Raw genomic sequence first — 20,983 nt, forward strand, 5'->3', positions numbered from 1 at the left:
ATGATTAACGTAGGCGCAATTTCATCAATACGCCTTGCCTATATGAATTACATCATACAGGTTTATAACCTGCGTCATGCTGTTCACATATGATTAAACAGCTGCACGCTGTCTCTTCACAGGTACTGCAACCGGTATACTGCTGTGCTCCTATTAGACAGCTGTAATAAGTGCTATACCCATATGATAAGCTTCAGCACTGTAAGCAATGGGCATCTGTGCTGTCTGACCACATTCTATATCTATATATCTTTCCCTTTCTGCCTCATTATCATGTTGTGAAAGGAAAAGGAAAGAAACTAACAACATTGTCCTATAGCATTCTTACCTTGTACCATTACCTTCTGTTGTATGAAGCTGAAGGTCATTTCACATAATGTCCTCTGTGCACGTGAAAAGATAATACATCATATAGAAAGTCTCTTTCTTGTACACGTGTCATGCTGTCTTATTTACAGATTTTTTTCTCTTTTTATTCATTGAAAAAAAAAGCTTAAAAAAGTAAAATTTCTGATATTTCCATACAACTAGTTTGTGTCAATAGTTGAAAATGAATACAAGAATCTAATATACCAATTTTGCTGTCAACTAACATTCATTTGAAACCATCATATTGCGTTGACCACTGTTAAAGCGGTAGCCCATTCAAGACCACTGTCCATGTGCCGAATTCAGACATATGGATATTATAGAGGTACAGGAATGCTCCTCTCACATAGGACTCTCCCGTCTATTATCCAGAGTGAAGAACCATTGCAGTGAGCAGCTTTCACTCCAGAGGTCTCAGAAGCAACATATTTCCCTGGACTTTAACAATTAGCCCTCCATTGGGGAAGATGCCTAGGGAACAGGGGTTATCCTAGATAGATATAACTGGCATGTGTATTAATGCTATGTTTTGTTTTTTACCAAATTTTTGGAACAGTCTGTTTTTGTATTATTTATCAAATACATTTATCAGTAGTGGGTAAAATACAATTCTACAACATACAATCTCAGATTAGAGGGCTGAAACATAGCATGCTATAAATACCTATCCCCTGTGTAGGTCCTCTTACCCATTCAGCAGAAATTATAAGGGTCAAGCAGTCCAGGGCAGGACTTGCTCATACCTTGCTGGTGCTTTTAGAGTGTAATTGCTCCCACTTTAAAGGAAAACTATAAAAATCCCTAATATAAAGGAGCATTGTCCTGGTCATAGGTTTGCTTTAAAGTGGCTTTTATTCAACAATTAGGAATCCAGATGCAATAGTTAGAGGTTGGAATAATGCTACAAGTCTAGGACATCAGTCCAGATCTCAAGAACCAGGAGCTAATATAGCAACAACCATTAGGGGCAGGAGAAGACCTTTGAGTTCAGGCAGGGATAAATAGGAGAACGTTTTTATTGTGGAAGACAAAAAGGACATTCTGTTCGCAGATCCTATAGTAAACATGCATAAGCTACCAGGATTTATCTGTTTTTGCAATGTGGTGCCTTTTTTTTATTATTGGGTAAATGCTAGCATTCTTTTTTTCTTCACATCCAATTCAATGAGAAATCCCAATTTTCTGTTTGTGAGTTATTTTTCCTGATAGAAAATGGATTGGTATAGGGGTTGCAAATGAACGTCAATCCTGTTCAATCCACTTATATTGACCTATGTTGAAAATAGAGCAATCATATTGAAGTAGTACAGCAAAACAGACTATTTAGTCTTAAAAAAGAGAGTGTAATGAATTGATTTAAAAAAAAAAAACACATGATAAACCTGCAGAAATGAATGGGTCTATCATTGGACTTGTGCATGAGACCTGAATCACACCATAATAGGCTGTCAAACTAGTGAGGTTATTGATCTTCTTCCGTAGCTGTCAAAACTGTGGAAAAAAATGTAGCGCATAAACTGATGGATTTCTGCTGCTAATTAACCATACGTTGACTCTCAACATAGAGGCTTTACATTAAGTGAGAACATGTCTTTACATTTAGTATTATAGTTCAAGCTTGATAAACACAGTTACTACTTGCTGAAGGCAACACAAATAATTCCTACAACTTTGACTGTGAGATCTTGCAATGAATTGTCAAAATAATGTGTCAAGGCCAAAAAAGAAAATATTTCAGCTGCATTAGCATTTTAATTCAACTGCAGATTGAAGGTTATGAGGGATTAATAATACCATTGACAACTACATCAATAGCAGCTGACAAAAGAATCAGATAGGTGATGAAATCAGATATTAAGTGACCCTGCCACAGTAAGTATGGCACAATGGTTAAATTGTCTTTATTTCATAACCTTTGGTGCATTGTGTCTATGCTTCAATAAAGCTTTTGATTTTATTGCTATGTTTATTTTATTATACATTTCTACTTCTAATCTCCAGATAAAACTGCTCATATATACTGTATGATTTTATATCATTTAAATTGTCCATATATTCTATATTGACATATGGAAAGTTTTGAGGATTGGCAAACCATATCTGAATTTCCTTTTTCTTTTTTAACCCTCCAGGCACATAGACACTTTCAACTGACACGGAGACAAGGTAGGCAATGCTGTGTACCATATGCTACAAAAAATTAAACGGTCTTCAGAAATTGATGTCTGATCTTCTAAAAGTGGCTTTAGAGGATATGTCAGCTTTGCAATTGAAAGACAGAAAAAGTGAAACATATATTGTTTGCTGTATTTTCTAGATAATTCCTCTAAAAAAAAAAAACAACCTCGTTTGAATGTAACTTCTTATCCATAAAAGCCTGTTGTGTAATCATTGTTGTTCATACGGCTTGTAAATATTGCTAGGATTGCGGCTGAAGTCTGGAAATATATATAATTTTTGTTTAAATGCTTTAATGGAACAATATTTGAGAGGTTTCTGCAAAGTATAATTTGTATTTTTGATTCAATTAACTTAGATGTTTATTATATCAGGATAAAGTAGTGATGACATCTTGCAGCAAAACTATTTGTATTTTTCCTTTTAATACCCCCTCCTAACCACTGGTTGTGATATAGAGTAAATGAACCACACAGAGCACTAGACACTTGTATTCTGGTTATTTACAGTATATAATATAATAACCGTAAACTGTAATCTAGTGGTAGAAATGTTAAGTGCAATCATTTATACAATTTTACTCTTTTAAATGGAATGTTATATGTATGTTATGTATGTTAAACATATTTTTTTTAAAATTGGGTGGTAAATAGTTAAATTTTTAGGTTACTCTCTGTATAAAATAGACTGCTCTCATTCTCCCCTCCCTGGACAGTGACCTATGCATAGGGCACAGTAAACTATCCCATAGAAGTTGATGAGTCATCTCCAGACTCCAGTTTTATGTCCATTTGGCTGCTGAAAATCTCAGCAGCACTCACAATGCAATTCCGAGATGGTCTCAGGGGCAAGCAGGTAATCCCGATCCAGGGGATATAGGATATAGCACTCCGTGTTAGTGAAAAAAATGGTGGTTTATTAAGCCAGCACAAGCTGCAACGTTTCCGTCCTGCTATAGGGCCATTATCAAGCATGCTTAATGCGGAGTGCTGTGGGACTTTCTTCAATATATACAGTATATGTTGGATGAGTAAATTCACTTTATTTGACTGCTGGTTCACATTCTCTTTTTTTGTATATATATATATATATATATATATATATATATATATATACATATATATATATATATATCCAAAAAAGAGAATGTGAAGCAGCAGTCAAATAAAGTGAATTTACTCATCCAACATGGAACCACAACGTTTCACCTCCTCTATGAAGGCATTTACAAGTGTGTATATATATATATATATATATATATATATATATATGTGTATATATATGTGTATATATATGTGTATATATATATATATATATATATATATATATATATATATATATATATGTGTGTACATGTCCAGTCAGGAAATAAAAAAAACTGATTAGAAAAAGGAATAGTTTGCTGTGTTTGGTTTTAATTAGTACAGATATAGGTCATACATTTTCTTTAACAACATGTCTCATGTGCGACAACACTGAATATAAATATATCCCAGTGCTAGCTGATAATTTGATACATGCTACATGTGTAACTATCATAGCAGAGCTTATCAATAAGGTATGCATGCAGCATATGAATATGAATATAAATATGCATCTGAATATGGCAGTAGATGTCCTGGATTGTCAATGTCATTGTATTATATGTGTTGCTATAAATTTTGGAATTGTTGTAATTATTGTAAAAATAAATATAGCAGTTTTACTACTGTAATATCCGCAGGTTATTGGCCACAAAAATCAATAAAGTGTAGAGGGAGATCCCTAAATTGGCATTTTATCCTATGGACCAAAAAGGCGCTGCTAATCCCAAGGTTCATTTAAATGAACATTGTTCATAATTTAATAATTAAATAGTACAGTCTGCTACGCGTTTTGACACCGAACAGGCGTCTTCATCAGGCCTGATGAAAACGCCTGTTCGGTGTCGAAACGCGTAGCACACTGTACTATTTAATGATAAACAATGTTCATTTAAATTAACCTTGAGATTAGCAGCGCCTTTTTGGTCCTTATTCTTTTTCCTCCTAATTATTTATTCTAATTGGCAACAATTATTGTTGTGTTGTATGGACCTGGCAGCAGCTTTATCCCGGATCTAACCGTTTTAAGGCAATTTCTCAGTGTTGTACCTGCCTGTACAACACTACAAGGTGAGCACAATCCTGTCTCTCCTATCTTTATTCCAAACTCCTTGGGTAATTTGCACTATCTGGTGTCGTGTTGTGGTTTTCCTCTTTTAGTTCATTTTATCCTATGGACCACCTCCCATGTTACAAAAATACAATCTTCCTTTATATACAAATATTTAAAACTTAGTCTTTATTATCATTTTCCTAATTTTTGTAATGCGGTTACTTTATTATATTAAATATTTACAGTGGAGGATAAAACAGTGCTTCTAAAACTATTATACACTGTCACCTGTGGCTGACATTCTTGCCATAGCAAAGGCTTTATCAGTGGTATTACAAGTGCTACAAAAAAAATGTCTGTGTCATCAATCATATGGCATTCAGGAACATGTAGGTTTCCAGCCTTTAGAATATGCTATTTTTGTGCTTTTTTTCATAGCATTTAGATTGTAAATCAGATACACTATGTTTTATGCGATTGCCAAAATTCTAAACGCTGATTAATTTACAAAGTTTGCTTATAAGATACAGAGCAGAACTCTACAAATACAGTTGAAAATACATATTTTTGAGTTTGCTGGAAGAGCAGAAAACTATTAATACCAACAAGAAAGGAAACATATTCTTCTGACATTCTCCAAATCTCCACTATGTGCGTTCTTCATAATTTTTATCAATTCAGACACGTTTCCACTAGAAATTCAAACTTTGATGAAAACTCCCTAAATTCTATCATGTATGGTTCTGTTATGTAGTCCTACTTGTAGAATAGAAGCAACACCACATTTATTTAGAACACCGTGATGGAAAGATAGACGTTCTTTGCAGCACCAATGAATGTTAGTAAGAATCTTTATTAATATGCTACAAAAGTGATCATAGATGCATTAATATGCACTAAAAATACAAGTGGCTATCACAGTTCTAAAAAATTAAGGCTATCTTTCTCTCTCTCTCTCTCTCTCTCTCTCTCTCTATGAACAGGGTCACCTCTACATGTACATTTAATTATTAATTCCGATATCTGTTTATACCTGGTGATGGGACGGATTGAATGCCTTTTTGTAAAACAAACTAATCACGTAAAGAGTGTAAATAGTAAAGTTACACAAATAAGCCTTCTTCTATCATTAGATCCCTATGATTTCTAACAAATGTAATGGATCATTTTAAACACACTGCAAGACACTTTACTATTATTTGATATTTTCTTTTTTTATTGAATGAGTAATACTTACTGTATGAATGTTAGTGCTCGAACAAAAAGAGCTAATGAATTTAATAAAATATCAAAAATATATATATATATGTATATATATGTATACATATATATATTTGTATATATATATATATATATATATCTATATCTATATCTATATCTATATCTATATATATATATATATATATATATATATATATATACAGTGAAGGAAATAAGTATTTGATCCCTTGCTGATTTTGTAAGTTTGCCCACTGTGAAACACATGAACAGTCTAGAATTTTTAGGCTAGGTTAATTTTACCAGTGAGAGATAGATTATATTTTAAAAAAAAAACAGAAAATCACATAGTCAAAATTATATATATTTATTTGCATTGTGCACAGAGAAATAAGTATTTGATCCCTTTGGCAAACAAGACTTAATACTTGGTGGCAAAACCCTTGTTGGCAAGCACATCAGTCAGACGTTTTTTGTAGTTGATGATGAGGTTTGCACACATGTTAGATGGAATTTTGGCCCACTCCTCTTTGCAGATCATCTGTAAATCATTAAGATTTCGAGGCTGTCGCTTGGCAACTCGGATCTTCAGCTCCCTCCATAAGTTTTCGATGGGATTAAGGTCAGGAGACTGGCTAGGCCACTCCATGACCTTAATGTGCTTCTTTTTGAGCCACTCCTTTGTTGCCTTGGCTGTATGTTTCGGGTCATTGTCGTGCTGGAAGGCCCAGCCACGAGCCATTTTTAATGTCCTGGTGGAGGGAAGGAGGTTGTCACTCAGGATTTGACGGTACATGGCTCCATCCATTCTCCCATTGATGCGGTGAAGTAGTCCTGTGCCCTTAGCAGAGAAACACAGCAAAACATAATGTTTCCACCTCCATGCTTAACAGTGGGGACAGTGTTCTTTGGGTCATAGGCAGCATTTCTCTTCCTCCAAACACGGCGAGTTGAGTTAATGCCAAAGAGCTCAATTTTAGTCTCATCTGACCACAGCACCTTCTTCCAATCACTCTCAGAATCATCCAGATGTTCATTTGCAAACTTCAGACGGGCCTGTACATGTGCCTTCTTGAGCAGGGGGACCTTGCGGGCACTGCAGGATTTGAATCCATTACGGCGTAATGTGTTACCAATGGTTTTCTTGGTGACCGTGGTCCCAGCTGCCTTGAGATCATTAACAAGTTCCCCCCGTGTAGTTTTCGGCTGAGCTCTCACCTTCCTCAGGATCAAGGATACCCCATGAGGTGAGATTTTGCATGGAGCCCCAGATCGATGTCGATTGACAGTCATTTTGTGTGTCTTCCATTTTCTTACTATTGCACCAACAGTTGTCTCCTTCTCACCCAGTGTCTTACTTATGGTTTTGTAGCCCATTCCAGCCTTGTGCAGGTCTATGATCTTGTCCCTGACATCCTTAGAAAGCTCTTTGGTCTTACCCATGTTGTAGAGGTTAGAGTCAGACTGATTAATTGAGTCTGTGGACAGGAGTCTTTTATACAGGTGACCATTTAAGACAGCTGTCTTTAATGCAGGCACCAAGTTGATTTGGAGCGTGTAACTGGTCTGGAGGACGCTGAACTCTTAATGGTTGGTAGGGGATCAAATACTTATTTCTCTGTGCAGAATGCAAATAAATATATATAATTTTGACTCTGTGATTTTCTAGATTTTTTTTAATATCTATCTCTCACTGGTAAAATTAACCTAGCCTAAAAATTCTAGACTCTTCATGACTTTGACAGTGGGCAAACTTACAAAATCAGCAAGGGATCAAATACTTATTTCCTTCACTGTACCTCATAACCAATTTAAAAGATTTAAAAAGAATTGTAGCTCCAATAAAATCTACCGCCATCAAGAGATTTGAAGAAAAAAAGTATCCAAAATAAATCATTAAAACAGCATACTTATCCTCCCTGACTACCACACAAAAAACCCTTTTATATAAACCCAAACAGGCAGTATGTGGCCTCACAAACGATTAAACGCAAACACAACTTCATCACCGACTTTAATAGTGGCAATAACACACTAAGGATGATTCTAGCCAAACATTGGAACATTCTACATAGGACCCTGTCTTAAAATCTATCCTACCTGTTAAACCAGGCTTTACTTACAGAAAAGGGCGCAGCATAAAAAATATGGTCACACCTAGTCGCTTAAAAGACAACAGTACAAAACCTGTAATAAGTTTTATGCCTAAAATAGTGGGCTCCTATAAATGCAACTCAGTAAGGTGTCTATGTTGTGACAGCATATGTCACAGAAAAACCACATCCACCTGCAACATTACAAAAGAAATCTTTCCAATTAAAGATTTCATGAACTGTTCCAACAGTTATGTAATATACCTTTTGGAATGCAACTGTGGGCTTCAGTACATAGGTAGAACCATACAGCCCCTAAGAACGAGAATAAATAAACATAGATCTAATACCATCAATCATTTTCTGAAACACAGTGTTTCTAGACACCTCCACTTTGAACATGAGGGAGTTTTTTCAGTAAAAGTAACACCACTAGAACACATACCCAATACCTCCAATAATAGGTTCTCCTCCCTAAAAAATCGGGAGGCGTACCGGATCTATAAATATTATAGTTTAAATCCGGAAAAATTGAATGAAACCATAGAGAATACTAATGACTTTTAAAAATCTACCCTGAAACATGTGTCATTCAAACACAACACATAGGTTTTACTGTATAGGTAAGAAGGGAAAGTATGAATATAGTACTATGATCAATATTAATATTCAATGTAAACTGTACATATGGTATACACTCCACTTGACAAGTTTTTGATATAATATACAAAACGAATATAATGAAACTGATTGAAATTGTAAAACTTATCTTATAGCAACAATTTTTTATGAGTTATTTGTATGGAGAAATTCAAACGTTTTTATACATTTTTTCTGATATGATCAAAAAACCAGTGCTTCAAGTAATACAAAAAAACGGCTTTTGACATAGGCATTTTTTCAAAAGTATTATAAACATCTTTTTATGCCATCTAATCACAAATAATGAAAATCTTAATCTCTATCCTAAAATGTTCCCCTATCAAGGGATAACTTGGTGAAAAGAGGATCACTATGGAAAGAGACACAGATGTACCGCAACTAAACAGCAGGTTGCATCCTGCAGATCATGTACAAATAAATAAAATGTCTTTATTTGTTAAAATACTTTTTGCTCACATATGTGAATGAATACAAACATCATGATACTATGGCAAAACTTTAAAGCCTTATAGTATAATAGCTCAAAAACGGCTTTGAGAAAAAGGTACATGAGAATCTATGTGAAAAACATGATGCTAGAACAGAATGTACACAATCATGAATAAATGTATAAGAACACATGTGAATATGTGTGAATAACATATATTATCTGTATAAACCATGATGTTTTAAACTTTGAAGCCACAAAGCATCTGTCATCCTGTAACGGCTCTTGCTAATTTGTATGTTAATTGAAGTGTTGTGCACCGGTGTGTTCCCGGTCTTTTTACTGCATATATATGTGCACACTACACGTGCAACTATTGTATACTGACCTGACGAAGGGACCAGTCCGGTCCAGAAACGCGTCGTCTTCTCATTAAAAGTTCTCCTAGATCCTATGCACTTGACTCCGTTTCTGATCCTCTTCAGCCTGGCGCCGATACCCGTAATTACACTGCATTTTTTTTCTCTTCACCTTCTGAATCCATTTCAGACACTGTAAAACAGATATCCATTCCTACCTTAGACGATTAAAACCCTGAGCCTATCATCCGAGTGAGAGCTCACAGATCACTCCGGTTCACGACTCAAAGTTTCCGATCCTTCCAGGGATATCATCTGGTGACTGCTTGATTTAGAGTAAAGGAAGCTATTCTAAGGGCCTCCAGAGATACTGGTCATCACAAATTTGAAGGTCACACCATTTCCATTTTCCAAGACCTTGCTCCCATTACTCTAAGAAAGAGACGTCTACTATAACCGCTAATGGATGCCTTACATTCTAGAAACTGTCCCTACAGATTACTGTTTTCCTTTGGTCTGGCGACCACTGTGAATGGCACCAGATACGTTATTTGTTCCAAAAATGATATGATGGAGCTTCTTCAGAGACTGGATTTACAATCGGATGCTATCCAGGACTGGTTTATGGTTCAAGATCTCTCTGATCTTCTAATAATAAATCCCTAAACTCCTTTGGAAACACTGTAGTCAGAGAAGAGCTTGAAGACAAAACGGAGATCTGGAAAATTTACCCGAACTGCATTCTACATGACGGTAGTTGATTTGCTCACGGGGCCCTTGTGCTGTATCCTTCATTTTTTCAGTATACTGCTTTAACACAACACTATTTAATTTATATTATTGTATTTCAAATTGCATGTTCTCTTATAAATAGCTCGGAACACAGTTGTTTTACTTAGATAGGGTAGATTATTACATGTGCTTTGACATATACCCCTGTATAATACTTATATGGATGTCCATGCTGTCTTTTTTAATACTTGCTAGTTTTTCTACCTACCTACTATCCCCCCCCCCCCCCCAACATACTCCTTCTCTAATGATAGGCCTATACTGAACATTTGTCCTTATTGGCTATATTATGTATCTAGAATGCAATTTTCTTTGTGCTCCAAAACGCTCTATGGCTGCATTTAAAATTATCTCATACAATGCGAGAGTTATTAACGTCCCTTCTAAGAGAGGACAACTTATTGGATTTCTAAAATATGGTAAAACTGCTATTTGTTTACTACAAGAAACCTATTTTAAATGTAACCATATTCTCTCAATATCAAAGGGGTATTTCTCTCAATGATTCCATGGAATATCTCCCTCCCAGGCTTCAAAGTGAGTTAATATTGGTATGAGTAAATTTACTCCCTTTATACATACGGACCAACTCATCAATCCTGAGGGTAGATATATTTTTATTAAAGGTAATTTAGCTAACCAGTTGATTACAATTGGTGATGTGTATGCTCCGAATCAAGTTTCTTGGCTACTCTCCACCCTGAAAAAATTTGCGAACTATCAAGAAGGGATACCTATACAAGGAGGTGAGTTCAACTTAGCTTTAGACACTAACCTAGATTCCTCTACAGGACGCTCACACAATTCTTCTCCTGCATTAGCTTAACTAAAAATGGTTATCCATTTAAATAATCTCAGAGATGTATGGCACTTTTTAATTCAAGTTGTAAAGATTATACCCATTATTCTGGTCCTCATAACTCATATAGAAGACTAGACTATTTTTTCACAGATACCAAGTCTCTCCAGCAATGCAGCCAAATCTACATAGACTCAGACATCTTCTCTGACCATTCACCTCTCAGTATGCTCTTTCGACTTCAGTCCTTCCCCCCGAGAAGTGCAACCTGGTGATTGAATGAAGCACTGTTTAAATCGCTGTGCAGTCTCCGACAACTTACAAACAAACTAACAGAATTTGTCACCATGAATGATGAGGGTTCTGTTTGCATGGGAATGTTATGGGAAGTACGTAAGGCAATTTTTAGGGTTAAATGTATTGCCCTCACGTGACATGTTAAAAAAGAAAGAGAGGCTACACTAACTCTGCTCCTTAATAAGATCTCTGAGAGTGAGGGCATCAGGAAGCAGTGTCTCTAGTTGATTCTCATGCTCAACCGCTTTTAGATCTTAGATCTGAGGTGAAAAATATCCTTAATTTGAAATCTGCTAAAGTTTATCTTTCATCCCAATTTAAACACTATGCCCATGGAGACAAGCCCACCAAATTCGTGATTGCCCAGGTTAAATGCAGAATGGACAAATTTTACATTCCAATTACTACTTCCCCAAACAGTCAGAGATTATATGGCACAACGTCTATTGCTGAGGAATTCTTCAAAATTTACTCTGATCTATATAATCTTAACACAGCTGATTCTTCTGAAACACTTATTCTGAAAGCTTAGTTGACTCAGACTTTTGTAGACTCCATTAACCTCCCGGCTATTTCGTCAACACAAACCAAGACTTTATGTTGCCCATTCACAGAATTAGAAATACAACAAGACCTTTATAATACCCCAAAAAATAAATGTACTGGCCCGGATGGTTTACCTCCCTTTTATTACGTAGCATTTAAATCTATCCTTTAGCCATAACGTATGAGAATCTACAACGAAGCTTTTATGGGTAACCCATTTCCGCTACAAACTTGATGGCCCACGTCTCGATTATACACAAGGAAGGGAAAGATTCCTCTCTATGTGGGAGCTATAGACCTATATCATAATTCAATTCTGGTCTAAAATTATATGCTAGGCTTTTAGCAAATAGATGAAAACTTATTTTACCAACTCTTATAGACCCTGATCAGGTAGGTTTTGTTCCACAGAGAGAGGGAAAAGAGAATACCTATAAAATTTACAATTAATCCAATATGCCCACTTAACTCATAATCCAGCTCTCCCTCTTGGCACTAATGTCTAAAAGGCATTTGACAGAATAAATAGGTCCTCTACAAAAGCTTAAACTTCTTGATAGTTTTATAGATGCTATTTTTACAATGTATCATCACTTTATCGCCAAAATTGCTGTTAATAGTATTTTTTCCTCCCATTTCCAGTTAGCAATGTAACCAGACAGGGATGCTCACTGTCTCCCTTATTATTTGTACTCACTATAGAGACGCTACTGCAAAAAAATAAGAGAAGACGTCAACATTCTGGGTTTGTTCTGTGGTGGCAGAGTGCATAAGATAGCAGCAATCACTGGCGATCTTTTAATATTTTTGACAAATCCACAAAATGCCCTGCCACTTCTACAGTCAATGGGGTTAATGGCAGGAATCGGAGCTAGCTCCAGTTCCTGCCGATAGATCGGGGTGTCCGCTGTAACATACAGCGGACACCCACTGCTGATGACGCCGGCTCAACTTCTGAGCCGGAAGCTGAGCCGGTGCCATCTTGCCGATGGTACCGGAAGCGTCCTGCGCCCCGCCGACGACGGGGCATAGGAGTATTCCGTTACTGGCAGACCGGGAGGTAAGTATCAGCCCTCCGATGACCTTTGCAGCCACTGGCAACCCAGCAATCATGTTGCTGGAGTGCCGGTGGCTATAAACTCCTCACATGCTGCGATCTCTATTGAACACAGCATGTGTGGTGTTAATTGGTCGGTACCTCAGGGTGCCAGCTGTAACATACAACTGTCACCCGGCGGTGATGTCGCTGGCTCAGCTCCTGAGCCAGCTCCATCTGTTTCACGTACAGTTACGTGGAGTTGCGGGAAAACACCATCTCCCATCACGTAACTGTACGTGAAATTGCAGGAAGGGGTTAAAGTTTTCTGTGTATTTAATGCACTGAAAGTCAAGATAAAGATGGCTACATCTGTAGTCTATGAGTATTTTATTTAAGATAAATTATTTTAATGTTTGAGGCTTATTCTATCAGTAATTTATTTGAGATTTTATTTCATTCTATTTTTGTAAGCAATATTAAAGAGTATATAAGTTTATTTTAAGGCTCTGTTCATGTATGCGTCAGAGGCTCTGTTGCAGATTCCATCAGATTCAGAGAGAAGAATAGCACTGCATGTAGTTCTATTGTTTCCCATCAACAACTTGGAGATCGTCGGACACCGCTGGTATCTGTAATACCATCAATCCGGCAATGCAGCATGGCTTTCATTGTAAATGGAAACCACCACCCGAATGTGAACATAGCCGAATAATTGCATTAATGGGTATCTTTTGTTTGTAAGTAAATACAGATTTGCTAATATTTAGAAGAAGCATTATCACAGACTAGACTGCATCTCTGTCTAATTTAACATTACTGAAGGATTACTGATACTAGGCTATAGCAATAGGCAATTTCAACTGCACAATAAAAATGCAATTTATTCTGTTTCTCTAAACTGTTTGGGTATACAGAATAATACCAGTAAATATAAAATTAAATGGTTTTCACTTTCCTAAATGCTCAGTAAATTGTTCAGTTTTAACAACTTAAGTGAACACTTTAGCAACATTCTCCTCAATGAATATAAAAAAACCTTCTCTATGGATGTCTATGGTATATTTAAGTTTACTTATTGCAGGCCTATTACTGTATATAGCAAAGGTTTTTTGTTTTGTACAACATAAGATGTGGTAAGTTTTAAACAAAAGTACTAAAGTTTAATTCCACAACAATCTCTGCTTTACTTTCAATACTTTTTTTAATTGGTAGCGGTCGGTAATAGCATTTTATGGCTGTATTCAGCTGGATCAAAGTCAGTCATTAAAAGAAGTCATTCTGTTTATCATTAATTTTGATTTTCTCGAGCAGATGTTATTTGGTGGCACATAATCCTTCTCCATTTGTCTCTTTGAGAGGCAAATTCAATTAAACAGATTAATAAATACGGTGTCCTGTTAATTATTTTAATATCTTAAGCACATTTTCGGTGAATGTGGGTAATTCTTTTATTTGTTTTTATTTTTTAGTACTATCCAAAATTATAGAAATTGGTTGTAGCAATATAGAAGTATAAGAAGTGGGCAGATTTTACCAATAAAATTAGATTCAAGTAGTAGAATATTTTTGATCAGAAGTATTGTGTTTCTATCAAAACAAAATAGATAAATAAATACATTAAAATTATATTGTCACTTTTTATTTGGGTTGAATCTATATTTTATTTACATCCATACTAGATTATGATCATAGGTGTAATTTGTTTCTGGACTTCATTGCAAAATCTATACATGGTCCTATACAATGCAATGAATGCATTCATAGCCTGATGTGGGAGAAGTGCCACCTCGGGTACCAGGACGAGGTGCTGAAAGTTTTACTAGACTTTATTCAGTCAGCTGACTTTTACCGAAACAACCATCTGAATTTATGGCCTTTCCAAACAATGGTATTTTAAAACATATTAGTGATGCTCATTGTCTGTGTGATTTGCTATTTTCTCCAACACCCAAATGTAACATCAGAGGATACTTACAGAAGTGATTATATCAATTACAAGTACAAAGGAAGATGATTATTTTTATATAGAATTTGTATGCTTTGGCTTTATACACACAGTCTATCTATCTATCTATCTATCTATCTATCTATCTATCTATCTATCTATCTATCTATCTATCTATCTATCTATCTATCTAATCTATCTATCTATCTATCTATCTATCTATCTATCTATCTATCTATCTATCTATCTATCTATCTATCTATCTATCTATCTATCTATCTATCTATCTATCTATCTATCTATCTGTCTGTCTGTCTGTCTGTCTGTCTGTCTGTCTATCTATCTATCTATCTATCTATCTATCTATCTATATTTATAAAAGAAATCCCACAGCACTCCGATGTAGCAAAAAAAGTGGTTTATCTAGGCAACACACAGGTGTTTGTTGACTGAATAAACCACAATTTTTGCTACATCTCAGTGGTTTGTGATTTCTTCTATATTTATCTACAATCCTTGGATCGGGATTACCTGCTTGCACCCATTACGATTGTGGATTTGGATATAGAGTGCTGCTTATTTCTGTTTGTGTATATATATATATATATATATATACAGGGTGGGCCATTTATATGGATACACCTAAATAAAATGGGAATGGTTGGTGATATTAACTTCCTGTTTGTGGCACATTAGTATATGGGAGGGGGGAAACTTTTCAAGCTGGGTGTTGACCATGGCGGCCATTTTGAAGTCGGCCATTTTGTATCCAACTTTAGTTTTTTCAATGGGAAGAGGGTCATATGACACATCAAACTTATCGAGAATTTCACAAGAAAAACAATGGTGTGCTTGGTTTTAACGTTACTTTATTCTTTCATGAGTTATTTACAAGTTTCTGACCACTTATAAAATGTGTTCAAAGTGCTGCCCATTGTGTTGGATTGTCAATGCAACCCTCTTCTCCCACTCTTCACACACTGATAGCAACACCGCAGAAGAAATGCTAGCACAGGCTTCCAGTATCCGTAGTTTCAGTTGCTGCACATCTCATATCTTCACAGCATAGACAATTGCCTTCAGATGACCCCAAAGATAAAATTCTAAGGGGGTCAGATCGGGAGACGTAGGGGGCCATTCAACTGGCCCACGACGACCAATCCACTTTCCAGGAAACTGTTCATCTAGGAATGCTCGGACCTGACACCCATAATGACATAAATAACTCATGAAAGAATAAAGTAACGTTAAAACCAGGCACACCATTGTTTTTCTTGTGAAATTCTCGATAAGTTTGATGTGTCACATGACCCTCTTCCCATTGAAAAAACTAAAGTTGGATACAAAATGGCCGACTTCAAAATGGCCGCCATGGTCAATACCCAGCTTGAAAAGTTTCCCCCCTCCCATATACTAATGTGCCACAAACAGGAAGTTAATATCACCAACCATTCCCATTTTATTTAGGTGTATCCATATAAATGGCACACCCTGTATTTATATATACTTATACACAAACAGAAATAAGCAGCACTCTATGTCCAAACCACAAACATGTAAATTATAAAAATTATAAACCCATTATGTAGTGTCTGCACTGTGGCACTGTAGTTCACACGGCATATGTGTAAAGCCAAAAAATGCAAGTCTGATTTTAAGAAAAAACTGCTTCTGAATCTAAGCATTTTTTGAGCTGATTTTTAAAGCGTATTCGATTTTTTTAAGCGATTTTGAAGCATGTTCAATGCATATTTTGAGGTGTATTTTTGAAGCGTTTTTGCTGTGTCAATTAAAGATCAGCTTGTAAAACGTTTAACAAAGTTACATGTCACATATTTTTAGGAAGCGTATTTGAGAGGTATTTTTTAATTCAACAGCATAAAAATACGCCTCATATGAACTACACAGCATTTTACCATTGACATCAATGGGAAGCTGTTTTCAAGCGCAACTTAAGTGTATTTTGAGGCTTAATACAAGCGTTTTACTGTTGAAATATGGCTGAAAAAAAGCCATGTGAACGTGTTCTTAAATTCTGAGTAGAGGGAGTAGAAGCCAGGTAAAAGGTTAGGCAAAGACCAGAATATATATGCCAGGAAAGAAGACTAGAACACTTGTAAGACTATAGAAAGGCAGAATTAATAGGCAAGGCACATGAACTGGATCGTAGAAGAAGAGCAAAGGTTCCGGCCTACATCAAGACAGTTTATTTTGTAATGAAGTATGGGAATCTCTCAAGAATTCTGTTAAGATTCCTCCAGCTATTTATCATCTACACCATCTGCATGAATAGCTTTTTGGTGTGACTTAATTTACGTAAAATAATTATTTTCATTTTAAAAGAACATGAATAAATATTCTGAGAAATGCACAAAAAAACAATTTTTTTCTTTTTTTTTTTTTAAAACAAAGCTAACTGCCACTTACAGAATTAAATGACCATTAAAAGACATTTCCCTGTTTGTTCAAATTCTATTAACTTTCCCTTCATACAGAGGAAGGTGAAGAGATTACCTCGGCACCAGAAATCACAGTAATTAATGCCAGCTCCGAGCTGCTAATTGAAATATGCTTTATCCTATTCATTCCACAGCAGCGCTGCATGGAGGGTGCTAATGATTGTGCTAGCTCATGACAATTTCACATTATAGAATAAAACTTTTTTTTTTTTTTTTTTTTAATGTATCTCCAAAAAATATTTTATCAAGCTTTAAAAGTCAATGTAGTATGAATTGCAAAAAGCTATGAATAAAAATGACTGCTTATTTTATTACTTCACACCATACAGTATTAGCTTTCTTTACAATGCATAATAATTGTGTCCTGCAAATTATGTTTTAATCATTATAATAAGCATGGGTAATGTTAAAATACTAATTTTATAATATATTATCCATTGTTATTCTCAAGCTGAGCTAAAGAACAAATGTTTAAATCCGAATGAAAACATAACCTAATAGCCTCACCGTGTTATTTAATTCTTGTTAATAGTGCAGATGTTCTAATACGGGGCAAATATTCTGTGGCGCTTTAGATTATTCCGATATTGTTTATACTAAAACTATATTGTACTTTTTTTTTATTATTCTAGTTATTAATAATTGCTCATTAATGCTCACTATTCTTTAGTGCATTGAGGGATGAGATTCTACATAATAGCCTTGGTGCAACCCTGAAATTGGGTTTACCAAAGCATTAAAGCCTGTCAGTGTAAATCTATTAAGCCATGCATCTGGACATATAGCCATAGCAGGCCTAGGGGAGTTTGTTAGGCAACCCATCGGGTGATAGAGGGAGCCCCCTTTGTCAAAATCCTTAAATTCCACAGCTGCAATTGACCGCATAATTTAGGGGTCAAATGGACGCAAACAGCGTTTTTTTCCATTACAGCCGTTGTAGCGTGAACCCGGCTGTCAGTTACAGTCAGTTACAGCCGAGCTCCGGCAGTGATTGTGCAGGCTCTGCTTATGTGCCCATGTGATCGCCCATGTGAATATTCCCGTAAAGTGAATGTACGTGATAATGCGTTTTGGGTTAAACACTCAATGAGTCAATGAAAAATGGCTCCAAAAACGTCTCAAAAAGTGACATGAACTTCTTTTTTGCAGCCGTTTTTTTATGCGCCCGTTTTTCAAATCAGTGGGCAGATCTTTGGAGGCGTTCTGCTTCTGATTTTTCGGCCATTTTTTGGGCGTTTACGGCCCAGAAAAAGTCCGAAAATAAGCCGTGTGAAGATACCCTTACACACTATAAAGTATTTCAATACATTTATTTATTTCCCAGTGCTTATATAGAGCCAACATATTCATCAATGCTGTACATAGATCCATTCACCACAGTCTCCATCCACAATAGGGCTCACAATCTAAGTTCCCTATTACAATCACAAACACTTGGACTCATTTCATAGAAAGCTAATTGACCTTTGGAGTGTGGAAGGAAACTGGAGTACCTGGTGCAAACATGGGAAGAACATGCAAATTTCATGCAGATGTTTCCCTTGGTTGGTTTCAAAGCAGGGACCCCAATTCAACATAATTCTATGAAATTGTTTAACATGAAGAACATTATATTTCACATGAGTAAGGGTTTATTTACACTGTGTTTTCAGTGTCTGTTTGGCATATATGCCCGGAAAGCCCCTGGCGCATACATCAAACATATTCATAGGCTCCAATTCACCCGACGGATGCCAAAAGAGTGTTCTTTTGTCATCCCTCAGCCTGGCATATGTCGGTATACCTTCTTTTTCTCTGTATGGAATTACAGAACCATCTGCACTGTTCCATACAGAGGTATCCAGTAAAAAAATATATATATACTGCGGTCTATTTTTTTTTTTTACAATGCAAGCCTGCAGGTGACGTATTCCACTGTATGCCTATACAACAGGGCCAGCGTCACCACCCGGTGAACCTGGGCAAATACCGGGGCCTACCATCCCATTGTGGGGCCCACCCGGCCCATATAAGGATCCATCTCCATATATGGACAGTGACATCAGGAGCTCCTACTTGAGCGGAATCTCTATCTAGAACTGTTCCGGGGATTCCGATCCTAGAGGGAGCCCCTGATGTCACTGTCTATACAGATGTAGCCATCTTCAACTTGACTTTTAACGAATTAAATAAACAATGGCTAGATCTCTTATCTTGACTTTTTCAATGGCTTTTGTTGTGTGATATCACGCAGCAGCAAGTTATAAGAATCAAGTTAAAGATGGCTACATCTGTATATGGACAGTGAAGTCAGGGGCTCCTCCTGGAACGGAATCCCCATCCAGAGCATTGCCGACGCCCTGACCGGGCATTCCGCTCCTGGAGAAGCCCCAGACGTCACTGTCCATATGAGGAATACCCGGCCAGAGAGTCAACAATAGACTGGCTGGGGATTCCACTCCTAGAATGGTGCTGTCTACAGGGAGGGGGTGTAGCGCTATCTACAGGGGTGTGTGTGGCGCTATCTACAAGGGGGTGTGTGGGAATTTTTTCCAAGGGGGTGTATGGTACTGTCTACAAGGGAGGGTATGTTAGGCACTATCTACAATGGAGGGTGTGTGACACTATCTACAAGGGTGTGTGTGTGTGGCACAATCTACAAGGGAGGGTGTGTGTAGAACTATCTATAAGGGAGAGTTTGGGGCACTATCTACAAGGGGGTGTGCGTGGCACTATCTACAAGGGGGTGTGTGTGCCACTATCTACAGCATGTGTGTGTGTGGCACTATCTACAGGTGGTGTATGTTTCACTATCTACAAGGGGTGAGTGTGGCACTATCTACAGAGGACTATGTGTCACTACACCGTGTTCCAAATTATTATGCACATTGGATTTAAGTGTCATAAACATTAAATTATTCGTTTTTCAATTAAATTCATGGATGGTATTGTGACTTAGGGCTCTTTGGATCATTGTAATCAATCTCAGACACCTATGATAATTAGTTTGCCAGGTGTGCCCAATCAAAGGAAAACTACTTAAGAAGGACATTCCACATTATTAAGCAGGCCACAGGTTTCAAGCAATATGGGAAAGAAAAATGATCTCTCTGCTGCCGAAAAGCGTGAAATAGTGCAATACCTTGGACAAGGTATGAAAACATTGGATATTTCAAGAAAACTTAAGCGTGATCATCGTACTGTGAAAAGATTTGTGGCTGATTCAGAGCACAGACGGGTTCGTTCAGATAAAGGCATAATGAGCAAGGTTTCTGCCAGACAAATTAATAGGATTAGGAGAGCAGCTGCTAAAATTCCATTGCAAAGCAGCAAACAGGTATTTGAAGCCGCTGGTGCCTCTGGAGTCCCACGAACCTCAAGGTGTAGGATTCTCCAGAGGTTTGCAAGTGTGCATAAAGCTATTATTCGGCCACCCCTAAACAATGCTCACAAGCAGAAACGGTTGCAGTGGGCTCAGAAATACATGAAGACTAATTTTGAAACCGTGTTGTTTACTGATGAGTGCCGTGCAACCCTGGATGGTCCAGATGGATGGAGTAGTGGATGGTTGGTGAATGGCCACCATGTCCCAACAAGGCTGCGACGTCAGCAAGGAGGTGCTGGAATCATGGGGAGAGAGCTGGTAGGCCCCTTTAGGGTCACTGACGGTGTGAAAATTACCTC

The 20,983-nt window shown here is 36.8% G+C and overlaps 1 protein-coding gene across 2 annotated transcripts in view; it reads left to right on the top strand.

The window, feature by feature from the left end:
* FSTL4 (follistatin like 4) overlaps positions 1–20,983 on the top strand; it is a 917,181-nt gene that overhangs the window by 149,725 nt on the left and 746,473 nt on the right. For both annotated transcript variants that reach the window (XM_075859960.1, XM_075859961.1), the window contains exon 3: positions 2,502–2,535. In XM_075859960.1, the coding sequence (XP_075716075.1) occupies positions 2,502–2,535 (34 nt within the window). The remainder of the gene's footprint in view (positions 1–2,501; positions 2,536–20,983) is intronic.

The sequence above is a fragment of the Rhinoderma darwinii genome, chromosome 3 (assembly GCF_050947455.1).
Source record: "Rhinoderma darwinii isolate aRhiDar2 chromosome 3, aRhiDar2.hap1, whole genome shotgun sequence".
NCBI classification, from domain to species: domain Eukaryota; kingdom Metazoa; phylum Chordata; class Amphibia; order Anura; family Rhinodermatidae; genus Rhinoderma; species Rhinoderma darwinii.